This window comes from Syngnathus acus, chromosome 9 (assembly GCF_901709675.1).
Source record: "Syngnathus acus chromosome 9, fSynAcu1.2, whole genome shotgun sequence".
NCBI classification, from domain to species: Eukaryota; Metazoa; Chordata; class Actinopteri; order Syngnathiformes; family Syngnathidae; genus Syngnathus; species Syngnathus acus.
Window position 1 is genome coordinate 14,899,916 of NC_051094.1, and position 15,228 is coordinate 14,915,143.

Here is a 15,228-nt window from a genome sequence, read left to right on the forward strand (position 1 = left end):
CATGTTAATTACACCAAAACTGCATATATTCGATATAGATTACACTTATAATATAAATACTGATTACAATTCTTTTGTTTTGGTCCATAATGTGTTATAAAACAGAAGAAATCTTAAGTTAAAAAAAAGAAAACGTAACTTTTTTTAAGAAAATTTATATTTTTGATTTAGCACCACAATCTGTAATAGAAATACATCTGATGTCTTGTTTGTAAAGTTTAAAAGTATCCTTTTCTTTTTCTGCTAATGTGGTTGTATTCCGTCTGCCTTATATACAGTGAGTTCAAAGACTGTGCATGAACGTCTTGTGCATCACAAGTCAGTAACTTCCCTAACTTACGAATTTCCTCATTCTATTTTTCCCCCTCCTGTCACTTTGTCCTCGTAGTGTGTTCTCTACCTCTGGTCACTCAAGATCAACCACCCCACGACACTGTTCCTCCTGCGAGGGAACCACGAGTGCCGACACCTCACAGAGTACTTCACCTTCAAGCAGGAATGTAAGTGCAGGTCTTTCAGCCATTTAAAGGCCAATCCAATGTCCCCTCCGCTTAATTCTACCATTTATTTGCCAGATGTTCTCCAATAATTTTTGTGATTTTTCCTGTGGCGAGGGATTTTTGAACATCACTAAAATCACTAAAACTGCACAGCACAGGCAAATGCCTGCTCAACGTTTGGCAACCTTTTGGTGAACGTTCACGACATTGAACGAACCTTGACGAGAACACAACATTTGCTGCCGGCGAAAACACATTTGTTCGCCGCACTGTGGGATAGGGGCTTAACAGCATTAAGTGTTTCTATCCAGCAAAGTTGTCGACTTGGGTCAAGAGTCAAGTTACAATCAATTGATTGGAGTGATTGCCTCAAAGGGTTGTGCAACAACATCTTAAGGGTACTGTCCAGGCCTGTTTCATGAGTTTGCTTTTTGAAAACGATTCTCTTGATCAACTACTCAAAAGCAATGTCTGATTTCCAATGGTTAATTGTCGTTAAATTTTTATTATTACTTGCAACAAAACTACAGCATGTCTAAGGTCTGTAGGCACAAAATTCCAGGCATTAATTATATTCATCTTGCAAAGTGTTATTTTTTGCAACATTTTGCTCCTTATTGTCATAATCTACATTTTCACAACAAAATTTACATTGAGGACAGGTCAGGACTGGAGGCAGGCTGGTTTACCACACTCATTTTCTCTGAATAAGTCATTTAAATTTGGGCAAAATGGAATTGTCCTGTTGAAGTATGTATTAACTGTGCTGAGTTATGCCAAGTCTCAGTAATTGCTGGAGATCCACATGGCAAAACATAATGTTTATGTTAAGAATACTGTTGGCGACAAGAAGATCCCTGCGTCATTATTCATCTGTATGGGAATGCTTGGCGTCTGGGAAGTGTTTTTTTGCCAGCATTTTACAGACAAACTATGGCTAAATGACTGTATTCATGTGTGACATGGTATCCGGTCCTGTTATTTCTTTGCAAAACGTGTTTCATAGGCAAAATTTGCATTTTTTTCTTTTATTGATCTATTCCCTCAAAGCGTAAAAACATTTTGGTGAATTTCAGGACTTTTTCCCATTTCTAGCGTTTTTTCCATTCAGGGTAATTTACAAAATTATTGGAAATTCGAATAAAAATACATTATCTTTAGTATCTTTAGTTTAGTTAGATCAAGGGTTGGTGAAACTTCAATTTACTATTTGCACACCTAAAAATGTGGTATTAGAAGTCATGGCTGATTAAAATATTTAATTACTGTACTTTGAAATAAAAGCAGAATCATTCACCTCTTATCATATCCGTTTGATGAAAACCCAAATCTTTTCATTGTATAGCAAAAATTCAGAAATTGAACAATTACTTTTGTAGGGTCGTTCGTATTGTTCCAGCAGTTTACAGTTTGGGACTGCAGCATTAGAATGATTGAATACGAATTTAATGGCTACAGTTTTTCAAATATGGTGGCGGTTGCATGGTGAAAAAAGATGCACTTAATAAATTGACCAGTGTCCCTGGCCGTCTTTGTCATAAAAGTGCCGGTGAGAGCAGTGTGACACTTCATCTGCATAAGAGACTCCACAGCCAAAGAAGCCTTTTTTATTGTCATGATGATGAACTGTCGGAGTTCTGAGTGCTGTCAGGCGTGCTGTTGATCCTTTTCACACAGTTAAACGCAATTTCAGTTGAAGCCTGTGTGTATGTTCCTGTGTATTTTTGTGTGAGTTTGTGTGGCTTAATGGGACAGCACAGACAACCTTGCCAACTGCTAATTGATTTCACTCAAAGCATCTTCACTGTTTTTTCCGCCTCCACCCACATGCAGCCTCATTTGCAGACACGCAAACTGTATCTTTATTCACATCCATCTTTAGATGCTTCGGGTAACGCTCTCTAAAATGTCACTAGGCAATGTGCTTTTTGTTTTGAATGATATTGTACGAACACACACACACAGTTCAGAGGGTGCGAGTTCGATTCCACCTCCGGCCCTCCCTGTGTGGAGTTTGCGTGTTCTCCCTGTGCCTGTGTGGTTTTCTCCAGGTCCTCCGGTTTCCTCCCACATCCCAAAAACATGCTTGGTAGGCCGATTGAGTACTCCAAATTGCCCATGAGTGCGAGTGCGGATGATTGTTGGTCTCTGTGTGCCCTGTGATTGGCTGGCAACCAGTTCAGGGTGTCCCCTGCCTACTGCCCGATGACGGCAGGGATAGACTTCAGCACGCCCGCGACCCCCGTGGGAACAAGCCGTACAGATGGACAATTCAAGCATTTTTCTCCTGTATTTCAGATAGTCGGTTTATAGCAGCACCTGGACACTAGTGTGTATGGAATGGGTGAAAACAATGTGGAAATGCCAATATGCTGGAGGGCAAAAGCTCGCAGCAACCTTTTTTCTGATTTGGGGGACGAAAAGAACTATGAGCTTTTCATTTTTGGAACGATGAACTTAGTTAATACAATTTCAATTATGAACTATGAGCTCAACTAGTTCATTTTAAAAGTGAACTGAACTTTGAAAAAGTTCGTGTAGAAAATGAACTTTCCCCAACACTGGCTTACTGTGTACATACTACGTACGATACTGCATTGACATTTTGTACATGGTATGAATTACAGTCTGCAGTGCAGTGCTTGAGTCTGGTCTGACTTCAACTGGCATTATCTGTGCACTTTTGGACAACCATAATACCATATGCTGTACTGACTTTGTCCTGTCTGCTCCGGCCTGTAATGACTTTGCTTCCCCTGACCCTAATCTGATTTGCAGTGCTGTATAAGTGACATTGTGGAAGATGTATTGGGACTCTTACTGTTAGGGAGCCATAGAAATCATTCCCAGCATCTCCTTTGACGAAACTTTGACCATTTGTGTGTTTGTTATGCACATTAATGGACACGTATGACTAAAGCCTCGGTCCCAAATTTCACAGTACAGCCTTCTCCATAATGTCAATGATATATCAATCATTTAACTATACAAATTTGTTGTGCTATGTTTGTGACAGGTAAAATTAAGTATTCCGAAAGGGTCTATGACGCCTGTATGGAGGCCTTTGACTGCCTGCCCCTTGCTGCCCTGCTTAATCAACAGTTCTTGTGTGTACATGGTGGACTCTCACCAGAAATTAACTGCCTTGACGACATAAGGAAAGTAAGTATCATACATCATTGGTCACACACAATGTCATGAAAGCACACATATCGTTGGTGTTGGGCTGAAACCTCGTAAGTCACACATTCTGATGAATTTCCGTTTTTTTTTTTCCCCTTCAGAAATCTGTGCTATAGGTCAATCCATACAAATGATTGAACAACCTCAAGTGTTGAAAATTGCTTGCTCTTTCACGATGCAAAACTAATGGTTAAACAAACTTGGGATCTTGGGGGTCTCCTGAGAAGTGATAACCTTGAAGATATGACGATTCCATCCGACGGCAATGATATAATGCTTGTGAACTTGTCTTTTTTAACAGTTAGACAGATTTAAAGAGCCTCCAGCATTCGGGCCAATGTGTGACCTGATTTGGGCCGACCCTGGTGAAGACTATGGCAGTGAAAAGACATCTGAACACTTCAACCATAACTCTGTCAGAGGCTGTTCCTACTTTTTCAGGTATTGAATTACATCTCCTTGGCAGTTCGTCCTCCTAATTGCAATAACGGTCTTTGGAAATCAAATTGTTCTATTAAGCACAGAATAATTGCTTACTGCTCAGTAATATTAAAACTAAATGTTCCAGTAGTTTCCTCCATTTTTTGCTGTTTGGCGGCTATACGATTTGTACACTCAGAGTTGCATAATAGTCCTGAATTTTCCCATAAACAACATTACCACATTTGTTTCAGAATAAGTAGTAGTGTTGTAGATTGCTAGAAAGACATTTGATCCCCTTAATCTGTCACAACTTTACTGGTAAAAAGCATAGCACTGAACACAACTTTTAATAAGTCAACTTGTCTTCATCTCTTTGCAGTTACTCAGCAGTCTGTGACTTTTTGGTAAATAATAACTTGTTGTCAGTAATTAGAGCCCATGAAGCCCAAGATGCAGGGTAAGTTCGTTTGCTGTTTTCTCATCTCTTTCTCTTAATATGCAATATGTCTGAGTGTTTTTGTTTTGTGACTCAATAGATATCGGATGTATAGAAAAAGTCAGACTACGGGCTTCCCTTCGTTAATTACAATCTTTTCAGCTCCAAATTATCTTGATGTGTACAACAACAAAGGTTTGTGTATATTTCGTTGACTCAGCAGTTAGTATTCTCACTCACCTAAAGTTTTAATCTTCAGACTTCATTTTCTTATGCTCTAGCTGCCGTATTAAAATATGAGAACAACGTGATGAATATTCGACAGTTCAACTGTTCCCCCCACCCTTACTGGTTACCTAATTTTATGGATGTCTTCACATGGTCTTTGCCATTCGTGGGAGAAAAAGGTATGTTGGAAAAAACCAAATGTTGGCTAATGCTGAATTCACTCTGATTGCTTTTGACATTGCAATTGAATGATAACATGGCTAAATTTACACTTCATACAATAACTGTATGTCTTACAGACTGGGCATAAATATTTTACTGTGCAGTCTGGGAAATAAAGAACAAATGTTAGCTAATACTGAATTCACTCTAATTGCTTTTGACATTGCAATTGAATGATAACATGGCTGAGTTTACACTTTATACAATAACAGTACGTCGTACAGACTGGGCATGAATATTTTATTGATCGAAAAAATCCCTTCAAAATTGCCAAACAAGCACTGAATATCCTCCATTTCAAACATCCTATCAATATGAAACCGGATTTTCCACAATAACAACAACCAAAACTATATTAAGAAGTAAACCAGGCATCTTTAATACTCCAGGTGTTATCGTCAGTACTAGTATGGGTAGTTGGTTTCTTATGTTAATTTGTTTGTATTCGTTTCTCTGTCAGTCCATGAGTATCTTACCATACGTCAAATGTCACAAAAATGTAAGGTTCTTGGGATAGTGACAAAGTGACATAAAATATTTAAATCAGAAGATAATTTTTTATTAAAAGATGAGTGCATTGATATCTTGGAAGGAAATGGCACACATACTGTACAGTACGGATAAGTTCGTTCAAATGTACATAAAATGACAAGAAAAATTATTGCATCATACCATCTCTCAGTGTACAATATCAAATTGCAATTCTCCTGAGTCGAAACGACTCGAGCCGTTCCACTCTCAAATCAAACTGTCCTCCAATTGTTTTGGACCCCACGTTTTGAACTCCGTACTGAATCATATTTCGAGGAGAGATGCACGCCACTATTGGGTGTTAAATTAATTAAATAGTAAAGATTCAGGCAATAAACTGTATGTTCACTTTAATAGATTGTGCATGCTGTTGGTAGCTTGCATGTGATCTGCTAAGATTGTGGTCTTTTACAAAGATTCCAAATACCGAACACAAAGTTACAGAAAAAAAGTTGTAAAAGTAGTAGACTGCTGTGTATAAAACATGATTTTTGCGCCCAACGCCCACATTTTGATTTTGACATTTTGATTTTGTGTGATAATGCAAGATAAACATTTTATTGAGTTACAGAATATAAATTGATTGCTCCAATAATTTGCGGCACGCCAGGAACTGCATAAAATATATGTTTTATCATGCTAATTCGTGTTGGTAGCATTCGTGTTGGTAGCATTTCAAAATTATTTACACAAGGGGAAACGTTTTCTCTACCGCCTCTCATTTTGCCTGGTCCAACCTGGCATCACTTTGCCTAATTGTTTGAACCTGCCCTTCAGATGCACAACATACTGTAAATATGTAAAATTAACCATTATAATTAGTCTCAAATTTGATAAATCACAAAACATGCTAAATGAATCTATGTACATCTACCCTTCTCAGAAGAACAAGTGCTAAAGTAAAATGCGGGGAAATTTTGTGCATTTGGCAAATGCAGTTTTGGGCACACTCAGTTAGTAGATTAGAGTTCACATCTATTTGCATGAGCTCAAGTTTCAGCCCATTTTTGCAGATGTAAACCATTAGTAAATTAAAAAATTAATTCAAACCCTGAGAATTCTCCAAAAAATGCTGAAAAAGCTTCAATATGCCGACCTGCTAGTATTATTATTATTCCAGAAAGTATGACAGTCATATATTTGTTGTCATAAATGACACAGTACCTTATTTTAGTTGGCTTAATCTTCCCCCATTTCCTGTTTTTCTTTTAATACTTTTAGTACTATTGAATGCGAAAGTTAACTTGCAAATTGACGATATAATGGGCTCTAATTTCCACCATCTACAGTGACAGAGATGTTGGTGAATGTGCTCAACATTTGTTCTGATGATGAGCTCATGTCAGAGGGAGATGATCTATATGAAGGTAAGGATGCAGCTACAAAGTTATAATCACAAATGTTTACCCTCTCTAACAGGGGTGGCAAAGTGAGTCCTGAAGGACCACTGTCATGCCTGTTTTCCATGTCTCCCTGCTGGGCAACCTGTTCTTCATCTCATTATACAGCAATCATTTTTCTATATAGCACAAGTGCTCAAAAATGCACTTTTAAGAGGAAAGAAATGTTCTAATCCTCTTTTTATTCTATTTAGACCCATTAGAATACAGCTTGCAAACATTTGTTAATTTCTTCGAATGCTGTTGGGATTGTGTGTGGTTTTAAATTGTTAAAGATTGGAGTTGTTGAAGAAAAGGTCATTCCCCTCAGCTGTCATTAGTGTCTCTCGATGCCAGTGTTGTTGAAATTGTCTTGACAAAAAGATTGTCTTCCAGGTGGCACCACAGCGATGCGTAAGGAGGTAATCCGGAACAAGATACGGGCAGTTGGGAAAATGGCTCGAGTCTTCTCAGTCCTCAGGTATGAGCCAATGAGTTCTGTTCTTTGTCCTATATTTTAGCATTTCCTCCAATGGAACCCAGAGCCTTGAAATCTGACAACGGACAGTTGTGGTCTTGCAAGGATCAATAAACCAAAATCAGCCAGCTTGCACATATACACTTTATAGCCATTCTAGATAACGTTTTTGAATGTGTATGTATTTATAGCTGGACATTCTGTTGCAGTTTAATTACTGTTCACATGAGTACATATACAATTGGACAAAAAGTGGTCCTATAAAAAAATGATGTTTTTACCACTTGAAATGTTTAGAAGATGTTAAAAATCACCAGAAGTTCCACTGCATACACATATGGACACAAACCAAAACAAATGGTGCTTCCAAAATGTCCCTCCCAAAGTATTGGAACGGTGAGGCTAATTCTTTTATGACTTAACACATTTGGGTCTGATATAAAAAAATAACTATCAGCCAAGATATCAACGTTGCCAGTTCAAAACCTTCCATTCAATGTCCCTGAAGAGCACCTTTGTTGTTTCACTTAAGTGATCTGCTAATAAATTGCTTGCAGCTTTGTTTAAATTGGGAGCACAAATGCAGGTTGATAGGCGACCCTAAAAATATTTGCCTTTTTAATTAGATAATAATTGAACCATTACGTATATGTTCCATCACTCTGCCAAAATGCAATTCATTTGCACCTGTGTGCTTTGTGTCGTGGTCCAGGGAGGAGAGTGAGAGTGTATTAACTCTCAAAGGCCTGACCCCGACCGGAACGCTTCCTGTGGGAGTACTGTCAGGTGGAAAGCAGACATTACAGACGGGTAAGTGTGATTTTGTATCATCTGCCGGATCCTTAGTGTCTTCCTACTCTGGATTTGGTGGATTTGTGTGTGTCCGTGTGTGCGTGCGTAACAGTCTTCACAACATGTACAGAACCCAGCCCTTCCCACCTATGCCAAGATGGAAGTATTCATACTTTACTTTTACAAATATCCATCATAAGGTTTTCAGAAAACCCTGGAAATTCCTTTCAGAAATGATATTATCAATGTCTTCGATACTCCAATATGATCCCACTAATGTGGCCAATTGATTGCAAACGAGATTTGTCAGTCAACACTCGAGTTTTGCTCAATGCTCTTGTCTCACTCAACGTCATGCATGAGATTAGAACACACAAGTTGCAACACAAGACGTATTTTCACATATACTAAATTCCAAACCTTAGATGTGTTCGACTTTAGAGGTTTTAAATGTTTGGAAATGTAGGGAATTATTTTCTGACTTAAACAGTGCAACTGTATGCCACATCGAGGATGACTGAATGAGGTCATCAACTGTTCTGCCAGTAGCTTTAAAGGGCTTTGGATCAATGCCAGCGTACTCATCACAAGAAGCACCCCCACAATTTGAAGGCCAAACCTATAGCCTATTGCCTAGAAACGCATGCTTACCCTCTGATGGTCAGTGGCTGGTCTTACCCCCTAGAGAACATGTTGGGCGTCACGCTGTAACCCTCTGAAGACTTACAGAAGTTCTGGAGCCATCAGAAGGGAAACAACATGTTATGACCTTTAGGGAGAATGTCATTGTTCATGTCCGCCTCTTTTGCCATCCCTTCAGACCTGCTGGTCTGGAGGCAAATTTTGAGATTTGTGTGTTTTTCCCTCCTGACACATCAAGGAGTAGTTTCTAATCCAAAGATTTATGGAATTATAAACAGATTAAAAACCTCCAAGATCACCAGATATCAGATCAGGCGTAGAATATCCACTAATAACCATAAAATATAGCATGCTTATTTAGTTGAGTACTTTATTTGAAAATACATTACAATAAAATTTATGCTTACTAGGTTAGCGCTGGCTTTCCGTTACGTTTGCTCTAATGTTACCACATGACAATTAGCATGGCACATAATTCATCACTTAGTAGACTATGTAAGATTGTTAGGCCAAGTTAAATACTTTAATACTCCAACATCATCGGAATAGGTAATCACAATTTGTACTCGTGTATGCTCAAGAAATTGAGACAATAAATAATCTGTTTGCGTGTCTAAACAAATGTTTAACATCAACAGCTGCTTTGTTTTTTTTTGTCCTGCGAGAATGTGCCGTGCTAATTTGTCATCGTGCCTAAACACTGTTGTGCATCTCCCAGTCTCCCTATTAGGGCCCCACTTGCTAAAGGTTTGTGCATGCAAGGGATTACTACTCACAATAACAGATGTAGAAACTGATCTACTAACCGAGTGCACCCAAGATTATATCTACTGCGCATTTCAGTTTGTGCATTCTGGGAGGAGCCAATGCAACTGACCCAATATATCACACACCTTTTAAACTGCTTTTTTTTTTTTTTTTTTAAACTAAAAAAGGTAATTTTTTTAATTACCAGAAACAAAGAATTTACATACATAAGCTATTGAAAAATGTAATTTTGGAGCCTCATGATGATCTGACTTGGAGCCAGTCCCAAAAAGGAGTCATGCTGTATCACCTATCAGTATTTGTTCCCAAATTGTAAACACAGTCTTACACAGGAATGGCAGACGAATCCAATTTGAATACTCAGGCCGAGTTAAATTAAACAAATGATTGATTTTATACAGTCGTTCACTTCCCCAAAATTATTGGAGCAAAGTAATTTTGTCACTTTTTGTTTTCCGCTGCAGCTTCCAAATGCATCACTCAAAACTTCATGTTATGCTTGCGGTGCTCTCCTCTTTTTATTTTTATACTTTTTAATCTATCAGACTGTGTGGTGAGCACAATACCCTCTTTTAAAATATATAAGTCCTCCCCCATTTCATACCTTGCACTAAATATTTTCTTATTTGTAGCTGCTGCTAAGTGGCCTAAACATTAACATTTTCTGTGACATTGTTGTTGGCCAACTTGACCTATATGTTTTGCCATCAGCTGACAACTGTTAATGACGTTGAGGCTTGATTTCAGTGATGTATTTGCTGGCTCTAGTATTTGCTGCATTGTAATGTCTCCCTTTTTGCCTTCTTTCCCCAAACCCCATTTTAACGTAGCTACTATTGAGGCAGCTAAAGCAAAAGGTACGCATGGCTTTTCAGTTCAGTTCTTGTGTTGTTCTCACTGTCACAATACCAATTGTACATACTGTACTATTGCATTATTCTGTAGACTGTAATTGCTGGTTACTCTTGCATTATCAGTGTCTTTTGACTTCTACTTTTGTAATATGACACTTGTACAAAGTGGAGTTTTACTATTGCAAGCCCACAGCAAGAGACTTCTTCAAAGTAATATGCACTGACTGGGCACAAAAGCACAATAACTTTAAAATGAAATTAAAATCTGCACAATCTTCCAACATCCAACTACCTTTACAAATCGAGTATAATAATCATCCGTTCTAATGATCAGCAAAATGTTTATCGTACTTGTAGTCGGCAATGCGGAGGAACTGTAATTCTGTGCAGTCACATGGGTTTCTCTTGCCAGTAGTGGCTCCCCACACAGAGAAAAGCCTATTAGTACTTTGCTAAGACCTGGGACATCCCTTCCCAAGCTATTTTCAGCAGCTAATCCTGTTATGCCATTTTGGTGTTGCTCGATTGTCTGCCCCTCTTGGTTGGTTTGTGCAGTAACAAGCTACAAATCTGCGGGGTCAAACACTAAATGGAGGAGATGCACATTACACAGAGACAAGGTGACATTCGTTCCGGTGGTTTCTAACCAAATGCGTTCACATTTAGGTTATTATTACTCCTATTAAGCTATCACTTTATGATAACCATGTTATTTAGTGGTCGTAAAATACATTAGGGACTGTGTAGGAATTATGCAATGTTTACAATACTGTGTCTCCAATATTCACACTCGCACTCTTTTCTCTGCTTTATTCACATGAAAACACACCGGTTACTGTTACAAATATGATATGTATTTATAGGAAAAGTAGCAACAATGCACATTGTAATCCAGTATGCATTATGGATGTCAGCTTTTCCGTTCCTCGTCTCGAATTTAAATGCCTTTCTATTATGTTCATGTTTTTGGCCTCATTCACATCTAATCACTAGCAGTCTTTCTTCATAATGGAACTAGCACTACTTTCAGCTTAAATGTCTAAATCCAAGCACAGTCATGATGGAACAGAAAGAGTTTTTCAGAAATGATTAAACAGTAGAACTAGTAAGTGAGAAAGATAATGATAATAATGAAAAAGTTAAACTTAAAAACCCAAAATATATATACTGTGCATACAGTACATATAAACGTATAGAGATTGATACAGTATATTATTATTGTCATAAATTGCTAGTCCTGCCGTGGTTACGCTAAAGATTGCCGAGATTCGTCAAAGTTACAGATATCTGATAGTGCAAGAGAGCTGTTAAACATAAAAAAAACTTGATGCTATATGAATCACTCAATATTTTGTCAAACAATTCTTCACAAGTTTGCCTTTCGTTTACTCACCTTTTCTGTCTGGTTTCCATGGCTGTTTCGGGACACGACCGTAAGTCAACCGAGCATGAGATTGTCATAGTTTGTCCCTCAGGTGTTTGGAGTCTTCCAACTTATTGTGCATGTGTCGTATTTACTTCCCATTTGTGCTGTGTTAAGCCATAACTGTGTTGTGAATAAATTCGACAAGGACAAGCAGAAGAGCATGGTGCACAACTGAGACTGCAGCCACTCAAGTAGCTTTCTTAAAACAATGTGTGTGGCTTTTAGTCATTTTGTTTTCTCTTTCCTCTGCCCTTCAGCCATCCAAGGCTTCTCTCCCACGAGGAAGATTCGTAATTTTGAGGAGGCACGCGGCCTGGACAGGATAAATGAAAGGATGCCACCTCGCAAAGATGGCCAGCAGCCGGATGGCACGACCATCAATACCAGCGCATCTAACAAGAACGGCACTGATGGATAGGCCTTAGAAACCACACCCTTGCCTCCCGACTCATCCCCACCAATCACGCTCCTCCTCACTTTTCTATCCCATCCATCCCACTGTTTGTCTCTTCACCCAAAACCACCTGTCCATCTTCTGCGTGCATGCTGTTTTGGACGGTGGGTAAAGGAAGCAGACACGGTGGTGGGGAAACAAAAAAAAAAAGGAGACCACTCTGCTAGCAAAGGCTTCTCGGGGAAAACAAGCAAACAATCATGGGGAGGGGGGGGGGTCTTATTTATTAAATGAATATGTTAGAGGTGATGGAATGAAGACATTTTGAAGTTGTTCAAACTTATACTGTACACTGAAGTCCATGCTTATACGTGTCACAGTCATGCAGGTTAGATGAAAAGAGACACAATTATACATGCTTTATGCTTTAGCTTCATTCATTTTTGGGGGGGTTTGTTTGTTTTGTGTGTTGTTAATGTGTGTGGCAACAAAAAAGTTCAAATATGAATTCTGTAGCCGCAGCGGCTCTTTGACGGTTTTGTGAGGTACACTGCTTATAGATGGTGGAGGGTAAAAGTACCATTTTATATTTTAAGATGAAATGTGATGTCTTATGAAAGCTATGGGAGCGGTTAATTAGTATTTTGTTCTCTCTGAGTAACATGTATTATCATTTGTGAATGAAACTGTTTTAAAATGAAGATAATATGCTTTGTGTGCTGTAGACCTAATAGTTGTTGACATGACGGCAGCTCGGACGCTTGCTTTCACCTAAACCAAATTAGGGGATGTACAGTACAGTACTACACAACACAACACACGTCACCGCAATCCTCCCCCATCCTGGAAGGAAGCACACATCAAGAAACTGTATCAAGACAAACCAGTTTAAACAAAAGAGGACACTTTTGCCCAAGAAGCAGAGGAGCCACGGGGCATACTCACCCACTCACTCATTAAAACAGACTTTTATTAATTGCTGAAATATTTCAGTATTCAAAAGAAATACAGCAGGTTAGCGGCTGCTTTATCAAATGCGTTTTTAGGTCTTTTTGTTGCTTTACTAAAGCTGTATAAATGTCCCCATCTACTTTTAATTATTTAGTATGCAGATATGTTCGCTTTTTCTAAAAAAAAAAAAAAAAGTGACTACTCTGGAAAAAAAAATGCTTCTAAATGACTGCGATATATTGTATGGATGGAGACCCAACAGACCGCTGCTGTTACCACACTTCTGACTTGGGCTTAGCGGCACTGCAGTCGATTTTTGGCTCACTTGCCTCACGCATGTTCCTTTTTACAAGCCGGAGTGGGAGCCACTTAGTAGTCGCTGTGATTTCCTGATGTTTGTGAAGTTTTCATGTGGCTTGGCTCACAATTTAGCTCTAACCACCTTCACTTATCTTCATTGGCACCCAAACAACCCTTTAAGACTTGCTTTTTACCTTTTAATAGAGCAACAACGGAGGAGGAATTGGGCCACTTATATGTGCAATATACTATATATATTTTTAAAGGGAAAATAATTCTGATTTTAGTAAGATTTTTTTTCTCATATACTGTATATACAATGCTCTTTTTTTTTTGCAGGTTTGTTCATATGTGACCCAGAGCCTCCTCTCTCATTTCAACTGGTGCTGTTATATACCCAATGCTTAGTTTCTGACAAGTCATGGTGGTGGAGCTTTAGTGAAAGAGTATGCTATTTCCTAAAGAAGAAATGTTATTTTATTTCATTGAAATCGTTGTGTGCACTCGTGCCATGCCACTCTGGACACGCTTGAAGATCTGTATGTGTGTGGAAGGCAAACAGAGTCAAGCCATGCAACATTTTTGAATGAGAGTTCCAAAGTCAAGTAATGTACTTTGTTCAAATGTACACATTTCAGTAAGACCCCAAAATATTGCGTTATAAATTATTGTTTATTTAATGTTTCTTTAAAAAGTAAGGCTTTATTGGGTGGCCCACACAGTATACAGACCTGTTCAGTCTTATACTGTACATAGCTTGCAGAATGTAAAAAAAAAAAAAGAAAAGAAGAAAAACTGCTAACAAAGAATATTTTAATGGTGAAAGTGTACCGTGCGTATCATGCAAGGCCATGAAATCTTATATGTAGATGTATCACTTAAAAGATAATAAAATCTTGTTTTACTTCATTTGTCTGTTGGTTCTAAAGATAAGCCTGGTTATTTTGCTCTTTTTGTGAGTTATCATAAATTAGTCATGAAGATGTAGTAGATATTAATCCAAACCAATTTTATGTTGCAATTTTACGAAGAAGTACACAGATTGATGCGTTTTATTTGTTGGATGTTTGGGGATTTTCTTAGCGGGTGTGTCCAAGTAAATATGGTAGAAAAAGCAACTGTTGATTCTGACTCAATACAATAGGTAATTGTTTATGACTGTTGCACAAAAGCTCACCACTATTGCGTATTCTATTCACCTCTTATTGTAATTTCTTCCACACTACTAAATTAGGTAATCCAAGTAAATGTTTTAAGTATTCCTGTTGTGAAAATTGGCTTTCCTCTATTTCATAACAAAGAAATGAGTTTACAAAACAGTTGTCCCTTTGATTGAACCCCAACTTGTATAAGTAATAACAACTTGCTTGCCTGGTTGCGTTAGCATTTGAATAAATGTCAGTAATTTATCTTTAAAAAAAAAATCCAACTTAAATTTCTCTTTATGACACCCCAAAATCCAGGTTGTGCTGTTTACTTGACATCTTTTGTGTCATGCAGTTGGAAGAGGCACAAAAATCGAGCAAAGAAGAAATTTAAATCCTTGGTTAAAGGAGCCAAATCATCTAAATATAAAAATGAAATAAATTACTTCATTAGCATTTTGAGCACAGCTGCCGTAATGTCTCTGGTAATTTTGAAAAATTGTTCACTTCTTAAAATTAATACAGTACTTTCTTAATGTTTATACTTGTTTCTAAAACATAATTAGACTTGTGCAT

General features: G+C 38.0%; 1 protein-coding gene across 3 annotated transcripts in view; it reads left to right on the forward strand.

The window, feature by feature from the left end:
• Nucleotides 1-14,416, forward strand: part of ppp3cca (protein phosphatase 3, catalytic subunit, gamma isozyme, a) — a 32,969-nt gene extending 18,553 nt beyond the window's left edge. Inside the window, exons 4-14 of one of the 3 annotated variants that reach the window (XM_037257720.1) lie at nt 389-500; nt 3,517-3,662; nt 3,985-4,124; nt 4,486-4,563; nt 4,643-4,737; nt 4,824-4,949; nt 6,813-6,890; nt 7,299-7,383; nt 8,093-8,190; nt 10,413-10,439; nt 12,120-14,416. In XM_037257720.1, the coding sequence (XP_037113615.1) occupies nt 389-500; nt 3,517-3,662; nt 3,985-4,124; nt 4,486-4,563; nt 4,643-4,737; nt 4,824-4,949; nt 6,813-6,890; nt 7,299-7,383; nt 8,093-8,190; nt 10,413-10,439; nt 12,120-12,280 (1,146 nt within the window). In that variant the 3' untranslated portion in view covers nt 12,281-14,416. The remainder of the gene's footprint in view (nt 1-388; nt 501-3,516; nt 3,663-3,984; nt 4,125-4,485; nt 4,564-4,642; nt 4,738-4,823; nt 4,950-6,812; nt 6,891-7,298; nt 7,384-8,092; nt 8,191-10,412; nt 10,440-12,119) is intronic. The other 2 variants (XM_037257721.1, XM_037257722.1) reach the window with 2 other exon arrangements.
• The last annotated feature ends 812 nt before the right edge of the window (nt 14,417-15,228 follow it).